Below are 16,356 nucleotides of genomic sequence, written 5' to 3' on the forward strand. Positions count from 1 at the left end.
GGAAAAAAGTTTTCGTACATATGGCCCTATATCTCTCAAGTGCTTCAACTTAAATATCTTTCTGACACACAATCGCACTTCATTGGCGTTCTCTAGAAATGTCACCAGGCTCACTCACAGGATTGGGGTCCAACAAGTAGTTCATGAAATAGTAAGGGACTGCATGAAGTCTAGACTCACCCACAGGTTTGTTGGCCATACAGTCACGACCCGACATGTTCACCTACTTGCTGTCCTTCTCCCAGAATACTAGGTTCTGTGTCGACAGCGTGTCCTCGCCCTTTGCCGTTGAAAGTGGATGGAGTCCGGACGGTCACACCGTGCCATTCTACCTTAGTACAGCACTGGGGTCGTATTTCCATCCTGAAGAGACACTTTCCACACAGAAAACACTCTGGCCCTCATTCGGACCTTGGCGGGCGGGGGAGGCCGCCCGCCAAAGTCCCGCCGTCAGGTTACCGTTCCGCGGTCGAAAGACCGCGGCGGTAATTCTGACTTTCCCGCTGGGCTGGCGGGCGGCCGCCCGCCAGCCCAGCGGGAAAGAGGCTTCCACGATGAAGCCGGCTCGGAATCGAGCCGGCGGAGTGGAAGCTGTGCGACGGGTGCAGTTGCACCCGTCGCGTATTTCACTGTCTGCGCAGCAGACAGTGAAATACATTTAGGGGCCCTCATACGGGGGCCCCTGCAGTGCCCATGCCAATGGCATGGGCACTGCAGGGGCCCCCAGGGGCCCCGCGACCCCCCCTACCGCCATCCGGGAACTGGATGGCGGTAGGGGGGGGTCGGAATCCCCTCGGCGGCGCAGCTAGCTGCGCCGCCTTGGAGGATTCCAATGGGCGGCGGTACACTGGCGGGAGCCCGCCAGTGTTGCCGGTCCGACCGCGGCTTTACCGCCGCGGTCGGAATGCCCATTGGAGCACCGCCGGCCTGTCGGCGGTGCTCCCGCGGTCCTCCAACCCGGCGGTCATGGACCGCCAGGGTTGGAATGACCACCTCTGTGTTGTGTAGAGCCTTGACTTCCTTAGACGCCGTTTTAATCTCCCTCAAACTGTCTCCCACACTCAACTCAACTCAACTGGCTGTTCACTCCAGAGATAAATGAGCCAGGCAGACATGCATTGCTAATAGTGCGGTATATTTTTTCGATGTTGTTCTACATTTAAAATAAATATGCAAAGTTAATTCACATTAATATCTGACATCATTTTTTATTATTTTTTACAGTTCAATAACATTTTTAAATGTTCACTGTACTTTACCATCGGGAGATGTGTCTAGCAAACAATCTTCCATGCAATTTAGTCATGCATTTGGTGCTGTGTGTCATGCTGATTATCAGTTATCATGCAGATTGTAAGCATTCTGTCATTCCAATTGGCCATGGCTTTGGCACAGTTTATCATAATGATTATCACATAGTTGTGCAATTTGTAAACAATCTGATATTCTCATCTGTCATACTTGTGGTACCGTTTATTGTACTGATTATAACATTCTTGTATGCACACATCGCTACCACAATATCAGAGTCTACAAGGTTGTTACTGTTCTTTCAGGACAAGAGCATGGGAATTTTTAGAGGCTGTCATTAATGTCAAACCTTTATTAAATCTCAACACAACCCATGATTTTGACAAATACCTTTAATGGGGCCCCCTATATAACAACCAAAAGGATATCTGTCAACATTGCTTGTAAGGGGTCAGTCTTGCAGACCCCACACCAAGACACAGCAAATATGGATTTGGTGGAGGGGTACCAGGTGGAAAGGATGACAGTCACCAGTTCAGACAGCAAATCAAATACAGTCTGTTGTTGCATGCAAGTAGGTGGAAATTGTGCAGAATCGGGTGGAGGACCATGCACTTTTTCTAAGACCCAACATCCTCATGAAGTGGCAGCCTGATCAGAGGGCAGATTCTCATGCCCAGATGTTCCCAGGCCCAATCAAGAGCCACTAGGATAGCCTGGGCTGTTCGTTTTTAATCTTATTCAGAATTTGAGCATGAAAGGCAGGGGCGAGAAGAAATACAACAGTCCTGTGCTCCACTTAAGCCAGAAAACATCTTCTGCTGAATGTTCTTATGGAAACTCAATGCACAAATTTCTTAACACTATGGGGGTTATTACAACTTTGGAGGAGGTGTTAATCTGTCCCAAAAGTGACGGTAAAGTGACGGATATACCACCAGCCGTATTACGAGTTCCATAGGATATAATGGACTCGTAATACGGCTGGTGGTATATCTGTCACTTTACTATCACTTTTGGGACGGATTAACACCTCCTCCAAAGTTGTAATAAGCTCCTATGTGTTCTCGACGACAGAAGAAAGATCTAACTAGGGATCTCCCCACTGTTGGATGATCCCTTGTGCCACATTGGGATGTAGACAATACTGAAGCTTAGCCAGACACCTGCACAATTCATCCATTGTGGCATTCTTGGACATTGATAGGTGGTTCGCAATTAGGAAAGTGCGCTGGCATGACTACTACCTCCACAGGCCCAGAGTCTCCCGACATAAGACTTAACATTACACTGCACCCTGCTTGTTAAAGAATGACTTGATGGGTGCGCTATATTTGAGAACCTGTATCAGCATCCCTTTGATGGATGGATGGCAGGAAGGGTTTCAGAGCCAGACAAATTACCTTCTACTCCAGCAGATTGATGTGGACTCACTCTTCGACAGAAACCAGAGTTCCTTGATCCTCCCTCATATTACCTCCGCAGCCCAGCTGGGACACGTCCATCCCCACATCTCCTCTGTGAGGCGAAGGGATAAAGGATGTACCTGGGCCAACTGCCTTCAAGCAGCCACCACTGAAAATCTTGAGCTGTGTTCTCAGACACCCGTATGGCATCTGACAGATTTTCTTCATGCTGGACTGAGTGGAACTTCAGATTCCACTGCCGAGCAAGCATGTGCCACCTGGCATATATAAAAAGGTAGATGGAAGAGGCAAAGAACCCTCCGGGCTGCTCTGACCATAATTTGATCCAGGACTGAGCCTGAAACACTGGGATCACAGACTGAAAGTCCTGGATTTATCGCAGTGAAGGGAAAGCTCTGAACTCCACTGCATGCAGGATTGCACCAGTGAATGGAAGCCACAGTGAAGGAGGCAGGTGGGACTTTAGCTTTTTAGTAGTGATCCCCAACAATGTCAAAGGTTCATTGTTGTCCGAATGTGGTCCATGAGTGACAATGGAAAGCTACCTTCAACAGCCAGTATGCAACATCTCGGAATACTGGTATCCCTTACCTCTGAAGATGGGCAGCAACCACGGCCATCACTTTCTTGAAAACCCGAGGGGTGCTGGCGAGACGGAGGGGAAGCATACTAAGCTGAAAATGCTCCTGGCCTACCATGAACCTCAGATTACAGTACTGTAGGATGGATCAGTGAAAATATGTGTCCTGCAGGTCCAAGGACAACATCCAGTCACCAGTGTCCAGAACATATAGGATCTGAGCCAGCATCAGCAGTTTGAATGTGTCCTTTCACAGGAAGGCATCTAGAGACCAAGGGCCAGATGCAGCAAAGGTCTTCACCCATTCTGTGTCTATGGGAAAAAGTGTTCGTACATATGGCCCCAAATGTTTAAGATATGTCTCAGGCTCTCCTTCCTTTTTGTGGAGGACGAAATAGTGAGAATGACAACCACCTCCTCTTTCCGATTCCAGCACCATCTTCATGGCACCTGTAGTTAGCAACAAGTACACCTCCTGTAACAAGAGAGAGAGGTGCTCGTCTAAAATTAATTCTGGAGGGAGGCAGGAAAAGGCAGGGCAGTGCCATTTTGAACAATCTGTAAGACCCATCTGTCGGATGTTATGGATTGCCAACCTGGCTGGAAGTGTTGGATCCTGCCTCTGTTTCATGGCTGTTGTAGCAGGGAAAGAGAAATTAGAAGACTGATGACCATGCTGGCCGGCACAATGCCTACTATACTTGTATCCACAGTCTCAAAAGGACTGGAGTGTCTCTGCTGTATCACTGATTGGGAATGATATCTCTGACTATTCGTCAGCCCTCTAGAATGACCTCTAAACTTTGGGAAATGATGCAGAAACTGTTTGGCATAGATCAACGGCTCCAGGAGTGCACTAAAGCACGCTAACTTAGAGTCTGTATTTTCATTGAAAAGTTGGGACCAATCAAAAGGCATATATATGAGGGAAGCCTGTACATTGCCTGAGAATCCTGTGGAACACCTCCATGCATGTCGATGAACAACAACTCTGGTCTCCCCAAACAATCCATAGTATCCAGACCTGCATGGATAACTTACTCAGTCATGTTGGTTAGAATGGATCATCTGGCCAAAGAGGTTGTAAGGTCTTTCTGAACTGCATGCAAGATCTCGCTGCCGTGTCCCACTTAGAATGTGTGCTACAGACCAGCAAACAAGCAGCATCTATTCATAGCAATGCTAGTCTGCTGAAAGAAAACATATGCTTTGGTAAAAGGATCAGTCCTCTGGGATTGTCTACCTGGAGGAGTTCCATTAAATGACTTAATGCTCACCTAATCGGCCAAGGCTGGAACAATAAGACTCTCTTAAGTCAGGTGCTTGGTGTGAAACACCAGGTGCTGGTCTCTGGTCTGTGAAGTCTGACCACAAGCCTATTCACCGGGGGGCAAGAAAAAGACTTCCAGCAAGCAGACATCACAGTTTCAGTGAGGGTATTGATAAAAGGAAGCAGGGACTCAGAAGTCTCTGGTCTAGACTGCAAAATCTCTGTTATAACTTTTGTTTTGGTCTCAAGTGCGGGTAGCTGAAATTCTAGTGCCTCTGCTGCCCTACGGGCCACCAGTGCAAATCAGGCATGGTCTTCCCCTGGTGGCCCTAGCATCAAACCAAGCTCTGCCTCAGGTGAGGTGTCAAACCCACTGGCAATCTGTAAATCAATAGATAAGGCTTCATCAGAATAGTGAGGTGGAAGCAAGCCATCACCATCTTCATCGTCAACATCTTTAGGTGCCCTTCTGGCATAGGGTCAGAGTCAGAACCGAAGTGATAATGAAGCCTATGTTGAAATACACAACATGGTTCGAGTCTGACCTTTTGTAATGTTGTAACCATCATTGTCCCTGGTGGGAATGATAGAGTTTCCAATCGGCAGAACCATGGGTCCAAGTGGAAGATGGACTCATTGGAATACTTCTTCTAGAATGAGCACTGCACGGCTGCTCATCTCTTGTGGTTTACTTGACTGTCCCTTCTTGTCTATGTTCTTTGTTTCATTGTACAGGTCCTTGCCACCTCAAACTGTGTGTGTAGTTTCTCATTCCAACCACCTGATCTGTTCCCTTCTGGTTATTTTGGGGGAAAGTTGCGTGGTGATTTCTTTTCTAAAGCTGGGTTAGAGTTTGTTCAATATTTTGCCACTTTGGTATGTGGCTTTGCCATAAAGAATGTACTTAGACTGGAGTATTCTACAAGCAGTCAGTTACTGCTGGCTACGGAGAAGTGATATTTGTAGTGGTGTCAACCTATAACTTGACAACACCAGCTGTAATGCTAAGGGGCATAAACCCTGTTTCACTAACCCGCATGGGCAGTGGCACTCATTCACTGAACACACAATAGCTTCTATCTCAACGCTATTATACTCATACTTGGCAAGCTTCCCTTACAAACCTCCTTGATATGCTATGAACCATAATCATTACAAATGACAGCAGAGTTTCATATCTTACGTAAACTGAACTAAGTTTTATTAAATGCATTCTGCTATCTATTCTGAAATATTTTTAAACTAATGTCTCAAACTCAGGTCCTCATAATGCACTTGAATGAAGAAAAACTCACACCATTTTGGGGATTTTTTTTCAACCAGCATATTACAATACCAATGAGGAAACAAATCCCAGAGCATTCCTTTTGGACATGCCCACTGTGTTACCTGAGCAAAAGGAAGGAGATCTGCTGCAGCGTTTGCAATGCATGTGGAATTTCAGGATGTAGGCAGGGCTGAAATTCCCTGGGCAGTTCAAAAAGCATATGGAGGCAAAACTTAAGGAGCATGCCCCCTGACATTAGAGCACCCACATTCCATTATGAGGATTGGGAGCCCTCACTCAAAAAGGAAGCATGACAACTGGCTACCAACCTCACCAGCTCTCCGCTGCCCTGCCAATAGTGCCAGTCTAAAACTCGGCAGAGACTCTGTCAAACACTAATGCAATGACTTCCTGATGATTCAGTGGGCAAACGGGGCAGAACCGGTTAATCCTACCAGAATACACTATGTACTGCGCACCATGAAGTGCGGTGTAACGTAGCTCGCAGGTACATAACAAATCACCTTATTGACTAAATATATTAAGACGTTGTGCTCATTTTTTCTAGTTTTGACTACCTGTACAGAAGGATGAGGCCTGTTATTGGTCAGTGCTGAGGTAAGTCTCTCACTTGTGTGGTTTACTTGAAGTTTTGTGCCCTGGATTCCCTTATCTGCTTCACTAGGTTGAGAGAGACCAATCTCAACATAAAGAGAGAAAGATGTCTGTTACCAAGTATGCTGTAGGTTGCTTGCTTAGCGTTATCTAACTCCATAAATGTGTGAAATGAACAGTGCTTGGATGGTTAGCCAAGGTCCATGGAAGCCAAGCAATCTGCTGTTTGACTTCAATGAGGAGGCAGCTTTGAAAGGAAAGAGGTTGAACTTGCTGGACAAGAGGCTATTTTGATGTGACAAAATGCAGGGAAGTGTAGAAAATTAAATAAATTAGCTTGAAGGCACTGTCTTAGAAAAGAAAGATAAAAATGCAATCTTAAATAAGATGCAAGTGACTGAACAATAGTACTGCAACCAAGCCACAGGTTAGTAAATGAATGCTTAGAAGCTACTCATGTCATTTGAGTCATATTCAGCCACTGAGAGCGTTTTAAGCACCATTGATTTATAGTCTGGGATTTGCAGTTTCACCATTTCCCACACAGCTAAAAACAAAGTGCAAATTGATGAACTAGCCACGCCTCACAATTGACATCTTGGGATTCTAAAATATTCCACCACAACACAAAGAGTAAACTGTCCAATGTAAACAATGCAAAGCAGACCATTTTACAAAACCACTGACGTCTTAAATTAAATGTATTGCATTGAACAGGGAGGACCTGGCCTGGCAGTTCGGGTGGACTGTTCTTATGGGGGACAGGGTCAAGATTGATTTGCATATGGCTGGGTCCAAACTAGAGTGGCATGGTAACCCTAGATCTGTGACTAGGGGGTGAGTGTTTGAAAAGTTTCAGAACTTCGTTTACCAACCTTTTGTGTTGCTAAAGTTGCCCTAAGTGGAAAGATTATGCCCAGAGGTGGGTCCGTGCTCGCTGCGCCACTGGATTCAAGCTAGCCTGGCTGGTGAAGGGTGATACCCTGAAACCGGTCCCAGGATGCTTGTTTCCGGTCCAGAGAGGACCTGGCCTGGCAGTTCGGGCTGGACTGTTCCCATGGGGAACAGGGTCAAGACTGATTTGAAAATGGCTGGGTCCAAATTGGGGTGGCATGGTGGGCAAAAGAACGATGGATTTAACCCAGATCTGTGATTGGGGGCTGAGTGTTTGAAAAGTTTCAGCACTTTGGGGGCAGGTGGTGACCACTGATATGTTGTTTTGGGTACAGGTTCTTATATTCATCATCAGGCACTGAACAGGAGCAAGGGAGAGAGGCTGAAAAGAAACAACAAATGGGAAAGACCAGGAAACAGTGACAGGAGACCAGCAAGTGTGATACAGAGGGACAATTGTAGGTTGGTGGAAGTACAAGGCATGGACTGTAGTCACAACTAGAAAGCCTTGGTATTCGGCAAGCCTGGGGTTCAACAATGTTTGTAGTAGGCTTCCTAGGAAAACTATGGGCAGCCGCAGTTTTGTATTAACAAAGCAGTACTTTGCACCACAGCTGAACTGTGCCCTACGCTGTCCTATAGTCAGACTCAAAACAAACTCATCTCCCATTCAGCAAAAGCAACCTCAAAGCCTCATCAAAAATACAACTGTAGTGCTCAGCGGGTCACAGTGCTTCCCTCGCTCACAGGCTACCCTGACCCTGACCATGCAGCGCTACCCCAGGAACCCTTTACACCTCTTTGCCCGCAGAAATAAAAATAAATCTACAGTTCTGCAAGTAGTGTAGATACTGGGACTTACTCAAACCGGAAATACGTTTTTCACATCTCTGTTCACCCCAGTGAGGGTGACTTCATTGTAAATCACTACCACCACTAATTTTTTGATTCTTTCATCCACTGCAAAGCAGAGATGCTTACAGGCAGTGGTAGTGGCATGAGGGGTTTACATCTGTAGGTGGACACTGGCTTCTCCACTACATCTTTCTCTGTTGCTGGGTGGTGGGTGCTGCCACTTTTGAGCCGGTTGTGATCCCTGGCTCTGTCCACGGCCACCCTTGGAAGAGAGGAGTGGGGTTAGGGCAGTATCTGTTACCTGTAGGCGGCCCTGGTTGATCTGGGATACCCTGATAATGTTCCTGGATGTGGGTTTTCAGTGGACGGGTGTTGCCCCTTATTAAGTAAAAGATGGAGGGGCAAGTGACCCTGCAGTACCCCTGGTACAACCTTTGCAACTCTTGCTAGAAAAGTTCATGAAAGCACCCGCTGGGTTCCACAAACCACTCACCAAGGGCGCTATGCTCCAATACTGGCTTCTGTTTTACAAACTTTTGTTTTCAAGTTTATGGTTTAAACCGATGAACCAGGACTCCAAAACCCATAATCCAATAGGCCGCGAAAAGAAAACCCCAAACTTGAGTACAATCTCCTTTCAGGCAATAACTTTACTGGCACCCTTAATCGAAAGATGAGTGATGTCACTTCTGATGCGTGATGTCACTTCTGCCCCCCACACACAATCTGAAGAATAAACGTCCAAGTGTCTTTGGGGGTTATTTGCTTGGCGTGAGGTATTCTGCTGGGTGTAGTTTCTTTCTATCATTCTGTGGCATTTCATTTTGCTGGTGTTGGTTTTAAAGCTGTCTGCGACAAAGGTGGCCACTTTCACCGGATAAAAATATTGGTTATGTGCTTACATTTTAAGATTCTGCAAAGCCCAGACGTGATACTTAAATATAACTTTACATATTATCGTCTGCAATCTATTTTAACAAGGCTTTTCTGATTTGCTTTACTTTAATTAGCAGCCAGGGCTCATTAAGACAGTTCCAAAACAGATCTTAAAGTGCTTTCTTCCTAAATGTACTATGTACTGTCATGGGGTAAAATACAAGGATTATGTAATATTCGTAACGTTGGTACAGGCTGGGACTCGAAACAAGACGGCCAGGTGGCAACACTATCTGCATTCCTTCGTGCGACTTCTTTGGCGCGATTGTGGAATTGCCCCTCTCGCCTCTAGCCCTTCGGCGCACCCTCCGCCCTCCCTCGGATAAACCAGGATCCGCGGAGTTTTACACTCAGAACTGCTCGAGCCTCGCGCCACCCGGGATCCCGCCGCAGCATGGGTAAGGGTAAGGGAGCGCCCGCTGACGAGGGCAGGACGCTCCTCGGCCATCTCTCGGGGTGCCCAGTTTTGCAAACTGTTGGTTTTACAACCGACCAGTCGGAGTTTGATGTTACTCATCTTCGCGAAATGATTCTTGTAAACATCCCTAGTGCACAAAAAGCTTGCACAGGGAGGTTGTATGCTTTATGTTATGGTTTTCTCTATAGAGCCGTGCAAGCCTCCCCCGGTGACGTCGCAGACCTAGCTCCAACGTTTCGGAGACAAAATAGCCCTCTGTTGCTAATGTTATCTGGCCGAAAACCGAAGAAGAAAGGCTGGTAGCGGTTGATGCAAACGGTTCCAGGCCCTGTCGGGGGGTTGCTTGCTTCAGTTGGCGATTGGTTTAAATCGAAACCCAAATAATCCGTTTCCCCGCCACTCTCGCCTTCCGAGGGTTTGCATTCAGGGCGGTGAATGGAAGCCGGGGCGCGCTGCGGTGCAGTTGCACCGGGTAGATCCGGGGCGCGGGGAGAGGCCTGTGCCCTGCCCGGGGCTCCCAAAGGTCCCCATCGAGATGAGTGTGCAGAGGTCGGGGGCATCAGCCCGGTTCTGAAGAGGAGTGTGTCTGTTGTGGGAGAGAAGGGGCAGGCAAGGAAGGGGTGCACAGAGTAAGGGGTACTGGACGATTTTCCAGTCTTTGATTCCATCCTGTGCATTTATTGGTAGTATATATATATATATTTTTTTTGTAATTTGTTTTATTTCTGTTTTATTCAGTATTCATGATTGTACCTCGAGTTTTAGCACCGGATTGTATGCTCCTAAGGGAAGTGTGCCCTCATCTTCTTCTGCCAGGGAGGGCTGGGAGGTGGGGCGCTGTGAGCCCCCCGCTTCAGCAGCTGCAGCGGGAGAGGGGTCCTATGTGAGCCTCTTCTGTCAGTAAGTGGCAGACAAAAGCTCATCAACGCCGGAATACAGCACAAGGAACAAGCTAGCACGAGCAAGGAGAAACGACAGCCTGGGAAACAGAACAGGGAACGAAACAAGGAATTTTGGAAGGAAAAGTGAAAAGAAGGAAGAATGGATGAATGAGGATTGATGAATGAGTGTGTGGATGAATGAGTGACTGATAGGCGGATGGGCAGGTGAAAGGATAGCAAAGTAAAGGGATGGGTTCATGGACAGGAGAGTGAATGGATAGGTAGATAGACAGGAAAGGATCTCAGAGCAGAGGGGTGGATGGATATCATAGGGACAGGTGAAAGGAGTCAGAGGAAAGGCGTTCGTGGATGAAAGCGCCTGGATACCTGGATGGGCAGTCCAAAGGATGGCGGAGTAAAGTGATGGAAAGATGAGTGGATGAAAAGATGAGTGAACAGATGGCAGGGTGGATGGAAATCTTCTGGGAGTGCTGTGAGGGGTGCACGGAGCTCCTGTATGGAGTGCTTTGAGGGTGCACGGAGCTCCTGTATGGAGTGCTTTGAGGGTGCACTGAGTTCATGGCGGGAGGAGTGATGGCTGCGGTGATCTGCTACTGTGTGGAGCATGAGATGGTGCTGTGAGCTCCTGCAGGGAGCATTCTCAGGATGCAGCACAGTCCCTGTAGGGGGCGCTATGAGGATGCAGTGACTTCCTGCAGGGTAGAGAGTGAGGATGCACCAAGAGGCAGAAACAAAACACAACTCTGGTCATCATGCGTGACACCAAACCTTTACCCACAGACACCCACCGAGGAGCGCGCTATCTTTCGGCAAATGCGCTTCAGCAGCGGTACGAAGCGATAAACAGATGCAACTGCAGTACAATGTAACAGCAACTAATCAATGGCAACAGCTGTAGTTACTTCACTCTTTCTCTGGTCCTGACTACATCAACAACTGGTTTCCAGCTTTACGCATGCTTATTCCGTGCCAGTGCGCCTCGAAGTGAGGCGGCACTTGAAGCTAGTAGACTTGTAGAGAGAGAAATAGAAGTGCAGAAGTGTGTTTGTGTGTTTTATTTTACTTTTGCATCTTTGCTATAACGCACCTTGTGGTGATTCTTCTTTGACTACTGCCACCTGCTGCACACCACCCGGAGAAGCGAGATGGCAGAGAATTTAGGAAACTATGGAAGTTTGTGTGACGCTGCTGGTGCCGGCTTACTGCTTGCGACTGCTGATGAGATGATGGAGGCTGGAGATACAGGTGTTTAAGTACCATGGGATTTGCGGAGTTAAGCCCTTGCTGTTTACATTTTAGTATAACTAGCAGGATATGAGATAGAATACTGGCAGTATCAATTCATTTTTCACCCTTCTGATGTCGTTACACTAAATGACAATAGCAAACAAACAATCTAAGATACCTAAAACATGCCTATATCAAGGTGGAACACTGATAGAAAAGTGTCCATTGCTTTTCAGGTCAAAAAGGTATGATTGCAAGTAAAATAAAGTGGTGGAACAATAATGCCGCAACAAATGCCATTGTGTGCCAGAAAATGTACGTTTTTATGCCGCAAAATTTGCCATCCTTGTCTCTCTGAAGACTGCAACATGGTGTACATACAGGCACGTACTGTCCGTGTACGTCCACAAGCAAGAAGGGAGGAGCGCGCGCGCTCTATTCGGGCTCCCATCTGCCTCCAGAGTTCCTGATACCTAAAGATACCTTTGTGAGCAAAGTCAGAAGCGGAGACTAGAAAGGATCCAGACGGGGAGATGGGCAGATAAATGGTCTTATTTGACACATTATCATTATTTAGCTATTCTCCCGTATGTGATGCAAGTTTAATGCAATAGAGAAGACCCAGCAGGTCCATCGAAGGAGCATGCATTGCAGACGATAGTAAATGGGAAGACAAGGTGGGGATTACAGGAGCAATTGGTGTATATAATACATAGATTGAACATAATACCATTGCGAAACCAGACATTATAGCTATGCACAAAAGCTAGGAAATAAAATTAAATAAACCAGTGCTCTGAGGTTGCTGAAATGCAACATGCTGCTCTATACAAAACCCAAAATAAATAAACTTTAAAAAAAATAGAAGTAAGCTAAGCGGGACATCTGTGCTGCAGTGTCCTTAACTAGGCATCCTAACACCCCAGTGAGCTGCCAGTTGCTGCATCTGTAAAGATGCTCTTGACTCATGATAAGCTACTGTTTAGTCCAGCGGTTACCAACCTGTGGTCCGCGGACCCCCTGGGGTCTGTGACACATTCCCAGGGGGTCCGCAAGCCTGGCCCGGGAGAAAGGCACTTCTCCAGCTGGGTCCTCTAACAGTAACACATGCGTGTTTTTATTTGTGCAGCAATGTAAAAGCCCTCAAAGTTCAGTGTACAACCAGAAGCTTTCCAAAGAACATAAAAGCGTCAAGATAACTCTGGTGATTAATGTACCTGCTGGAGCAAGATGGGAGTTTTGTCTAGTGGCAGTTCTGACTCATCTAAGGTAGCGCAGATGGTTAATATGCCTGCTGCAAAGAACAGTATTTTATGTGCATAGCACAGTGAGTTACTGCTTTTGTTACAGAGATTCTTTTGTTACTATGCAGTTTATAAATTACAATCATAACATAGCAGAGAGAGCTATGAACTGCCATCAAACCGCTGCATGCAAATTGCATGGCACAAATTAGAAAGTTTGTTTTTTCCAGTCTCTCATTATCCTTATGCTGCTAAAAAAAAGGGTTTGCTTTCGTAGAAATACATTCTTATTATTAAAGTCAACGCTAACCACTGTTATGTTCTGAAACCTGAGTTTGTGCTTTTCCAGAGCAAGCCCTCTTAGAAAATGCCTACCAGTGTTGATGACATGTAAATCCTGCACCTTGTAGTCCCCTGTAAAGGGCACCAACACCCTACAGTGGTATGAGAGGTGCGTTATAACAAATGAATTACATGTAACAGAAAGGCTATGGCGATGTGAGAGGCTCTTGTGGTTTTACTTCCATTCCCCACCACATTTATGTGAAAAAAGCTTTCTCAGATCTTATATACCTAAAAAATAAAAACAGAAATCGCCCGGGAGATGTAGAATCTGACCTGAGGGTTCAGCCTTCCTAAACAAAACCAAAAATTGAAAGCTTAGGTGCCAAGATGCAGCACCAACCTTCCCATTAAAATGAATAGATTTTTGCATATTTTTTCAATATAAAATAATTATATCATTATCAATTCGAGTATTTGTTTGGTCGTTTATGTATTTTGTGTGAATTACTGTTTTAATGTTTGAAATTTAAATTGTACAAGTTGCTTGGGGGTCCCCGGCTTTCAGTGGGGGTCCTCAGGAGTCAAATGTTGGGAACTACTGGTTTAGTCCATCCAGTTCCTGGGTCCCCCCCCTCATGTTTTAAAAACTATTATTGCATGACAAAATCTGCCCTAAGCGATTACAAGGGGGGTTTTCTTGGCATGGCGCGCTGCGTTACAGCATACCCGTTGGAGCGCTATTAACACCCTTCAGACCCCGTTGTGACGGGGATATGGCTGAGTGCAACGGCGGCGTTGGAGGGGTTTGCGGAGTCGGACTTGTTGGGCATTTCACTAGTAGGAGATGTGTGGAAGGGTGACGCACTGAAAACATTTCAGGAACTGCAGGCAGACTTTCAACTATCCCGAACGCAATTCTTCAGATACCTTTAACTTCGGCATGCCTTGGGAACGCACCTGTCGGCTGCAAGCCCTCTTCTGGAGTTCAGCCCACTCGAGGCCAAGTTACTCATGGGGAATATAGGAGGACAGGGAGTTTCCCAGGTCTATAAAATGTTAGTTAATAATGCACCGGGAGGCTTGGACTTGACAAGGGCAAAGTGGGAATCATAGGTGGGGGCCTTTGAAGAAAGAGAATGGATGGAGACGCTGATGGCGCCTAGGGTGCTGGCAGTGTCAGCAAGACTTTGCACAGAGCAATTTTACAATTTGCACAGAGCATATCTAATGCCTGCCAGGCTCTGCCGGGCTGGTCTTCGCCCCACTGCCCAGTGTCCCCATATGCAGGGGAACCAGCGGACTTTTTCCACATGGTGTGGTCATGTCCAGTAATGCAAGCTTACTGGGGTAAGGTAATCCATGAACTAAGTGTGGTGTTGGAGCTGCAGATGTCTGCCAAATTATTCTTGTTGGGGGTGATGGAGGGCATGGGGGGTCCTGGGCAAATTGTGCCCTCGTTGGTATGGCCCTGCTGGTCGCCAAAAGAGACATTGCCGCGGCCTGGAGCTCGCCCACCGGTCCGTCCCTCCAAAAATGGAGAAGGGGGGGGGGGGGGGGGTAGACTGGTGAGCAAATCAAGAAAAACTGGTGTATGAATCAAGGGGTTGTCCCTGGAACCATGAGAGGGTATGGGGTAGGTGGCTGGGGTTGTTGCCATAAGTAAGTGCTGGGGTTTCGACCCTTAATGTTGAGTCATGAAATGAAGTGATGTATGTCCCCTGAAATGCTTTAAATGCTTTATTGTCAATTGTCAACGATGCTTGGAGTTGGATCTTACCGTACTGTCTGTGCCAATTGTTCGGTGATTTTCATCTTAAAAATAATAACATTTGTTTATAAAAAAAAAAATCGGCCCTAAATTCTAGGAAAACATTAAAATCGGGTCATAACGTTGAGAAAACAATATACTTGTACAGAAATATACTGCACTGCTTTATTCATTAACTTTAGAAAACAAAACCAAAGTTAGGGACAAGTGAATAAATAAGGAAGTAATGGGTCACGCGGGGCTGTGACCCAGGACATAAGGCTAAGGTGTAATAAAAATAAGTGAGGGTGTTTGGTGCTGAAGCTTACACGAAACAAAAAAATACAGCAGTTGAGCCAACTCTGCTTTCTACTAGTGAAGATAAAATACGAAAACAATATTGCATAAGAACTACATTTGTAATGCACTCTTTTGTTGAAAGCAAATTAAAGCCTTTCCAAAATGAATGACTCTGTTATTAATCCCGTTATTAGTCCTCAGAGATTAATAACAGAGTATGAATGGTTTTGAAATAACATGGAGTCAAGCTGACTAATGCGTCCTCCAATGATCCCGCAGTACCCAATTTCTATACAGCCACATGGTGTGCTGCTCCTCTGAACAACAAATGACAACAATGTAAATTCATGCACTCATAAAGGCTCGCCCAGTAATTTCAAGTTTCATTTTTATTCTTGTTCACGGAACACCCACGGGCGTCCGCAGACATTTGTTTCAGGGAGAGGTGGTCCGCTGCGTGCTGGACTGTTTTTGGCAGGGGCCGCGGCTGTACTAGTGCAGGCAGCGTAACACTACAGCAGCCGTAATGTTATGCTACACTGTGCGCCTGCACACCAGGCTGTACCTAAATCCAGGGGGAGGGGGGAAAGCGCCACCACCCCCAGCGGATGCCCATGCTCAGACCGTTACAATAAGATCAGATAAAATGGCAATGAGCCCCATATGTGCTGAAGCTAAAACAAATTAGTTGCCCCAATGCCAGCACAATTCCATTGCCATCATCTGAAGAGGTTAATTGCTTTGTTGTGTGCGCCATAACCTCACCTGCGGTTGGCCTAAGACTTGCACCGCTCAATGCATATTATGTACCTGTCCACCAAGCAAGCTTGCACTGTACTTTGCCTTTGAAACCACCAGCATGATCTCTTCTGGTAAAGTAGCTCAATGGGTTGATGTCATGACTGCTATCTTAGCCTTTCACCTTTTGTAGTGCACTTCAATGTCTGCCAGAGAGTTTGTCATAAGAAACAGCTGTTGCTTAACACAGCACAAAGAAACTGCAGAGATCCACCTTGAAAGGATGGGGCTACATGTATTGGCTTCAGAATGCCTTTGGAAAGGATCATAATCTGCACATTTTTGTGGCAAAGCAGAAGTGTCCCCTCCTTGCTCCATAAGATCCCATTTGCATTAAAGG

General features: G+C 46.4%; 1 protein-coding gene across 1 annotated transcript in view; it reads left to right on the forward strand.

Annotated features, from left to right (window-relative positions):
* The first annotated feature begins 9,363 nt into the window (after positions 1-9,363).
* The window catches only part of LOC138268570 (methanethiol oxidase-like), a 52,311-nt gene continuing 45,318 nt past the window's right edge, over positions 9,364-16,356 (forward strand). The window contains exon 1 of the mRNA XM_069218346.1: positions 9,364-9,493. Within this exon, the coding sequence (XP_069074447.1) occupies positions 9,490-9,493 (4 nt within the window). The 5' untranslated portion in view covers positions 9,364-9,489. The remainder of the gene's footprint in view (positions 9,494-16,356) is intronic.

This window comes from Pleurodeles waltl, chromosome 12 (assembly GCF_031143425.1).
Source record: "Pleurodeles waltl isolate 20211129_DDA chromosome 12, aPleWal1.hap1.20221129, whole genome shotgun sequence".
Taxonomy (NCBI): Eukaryota; Metazoa; Chordata; class Amphibia; order Caudata; family Salamandridae; genus Pleurodeles; species Pleurodeles waltl.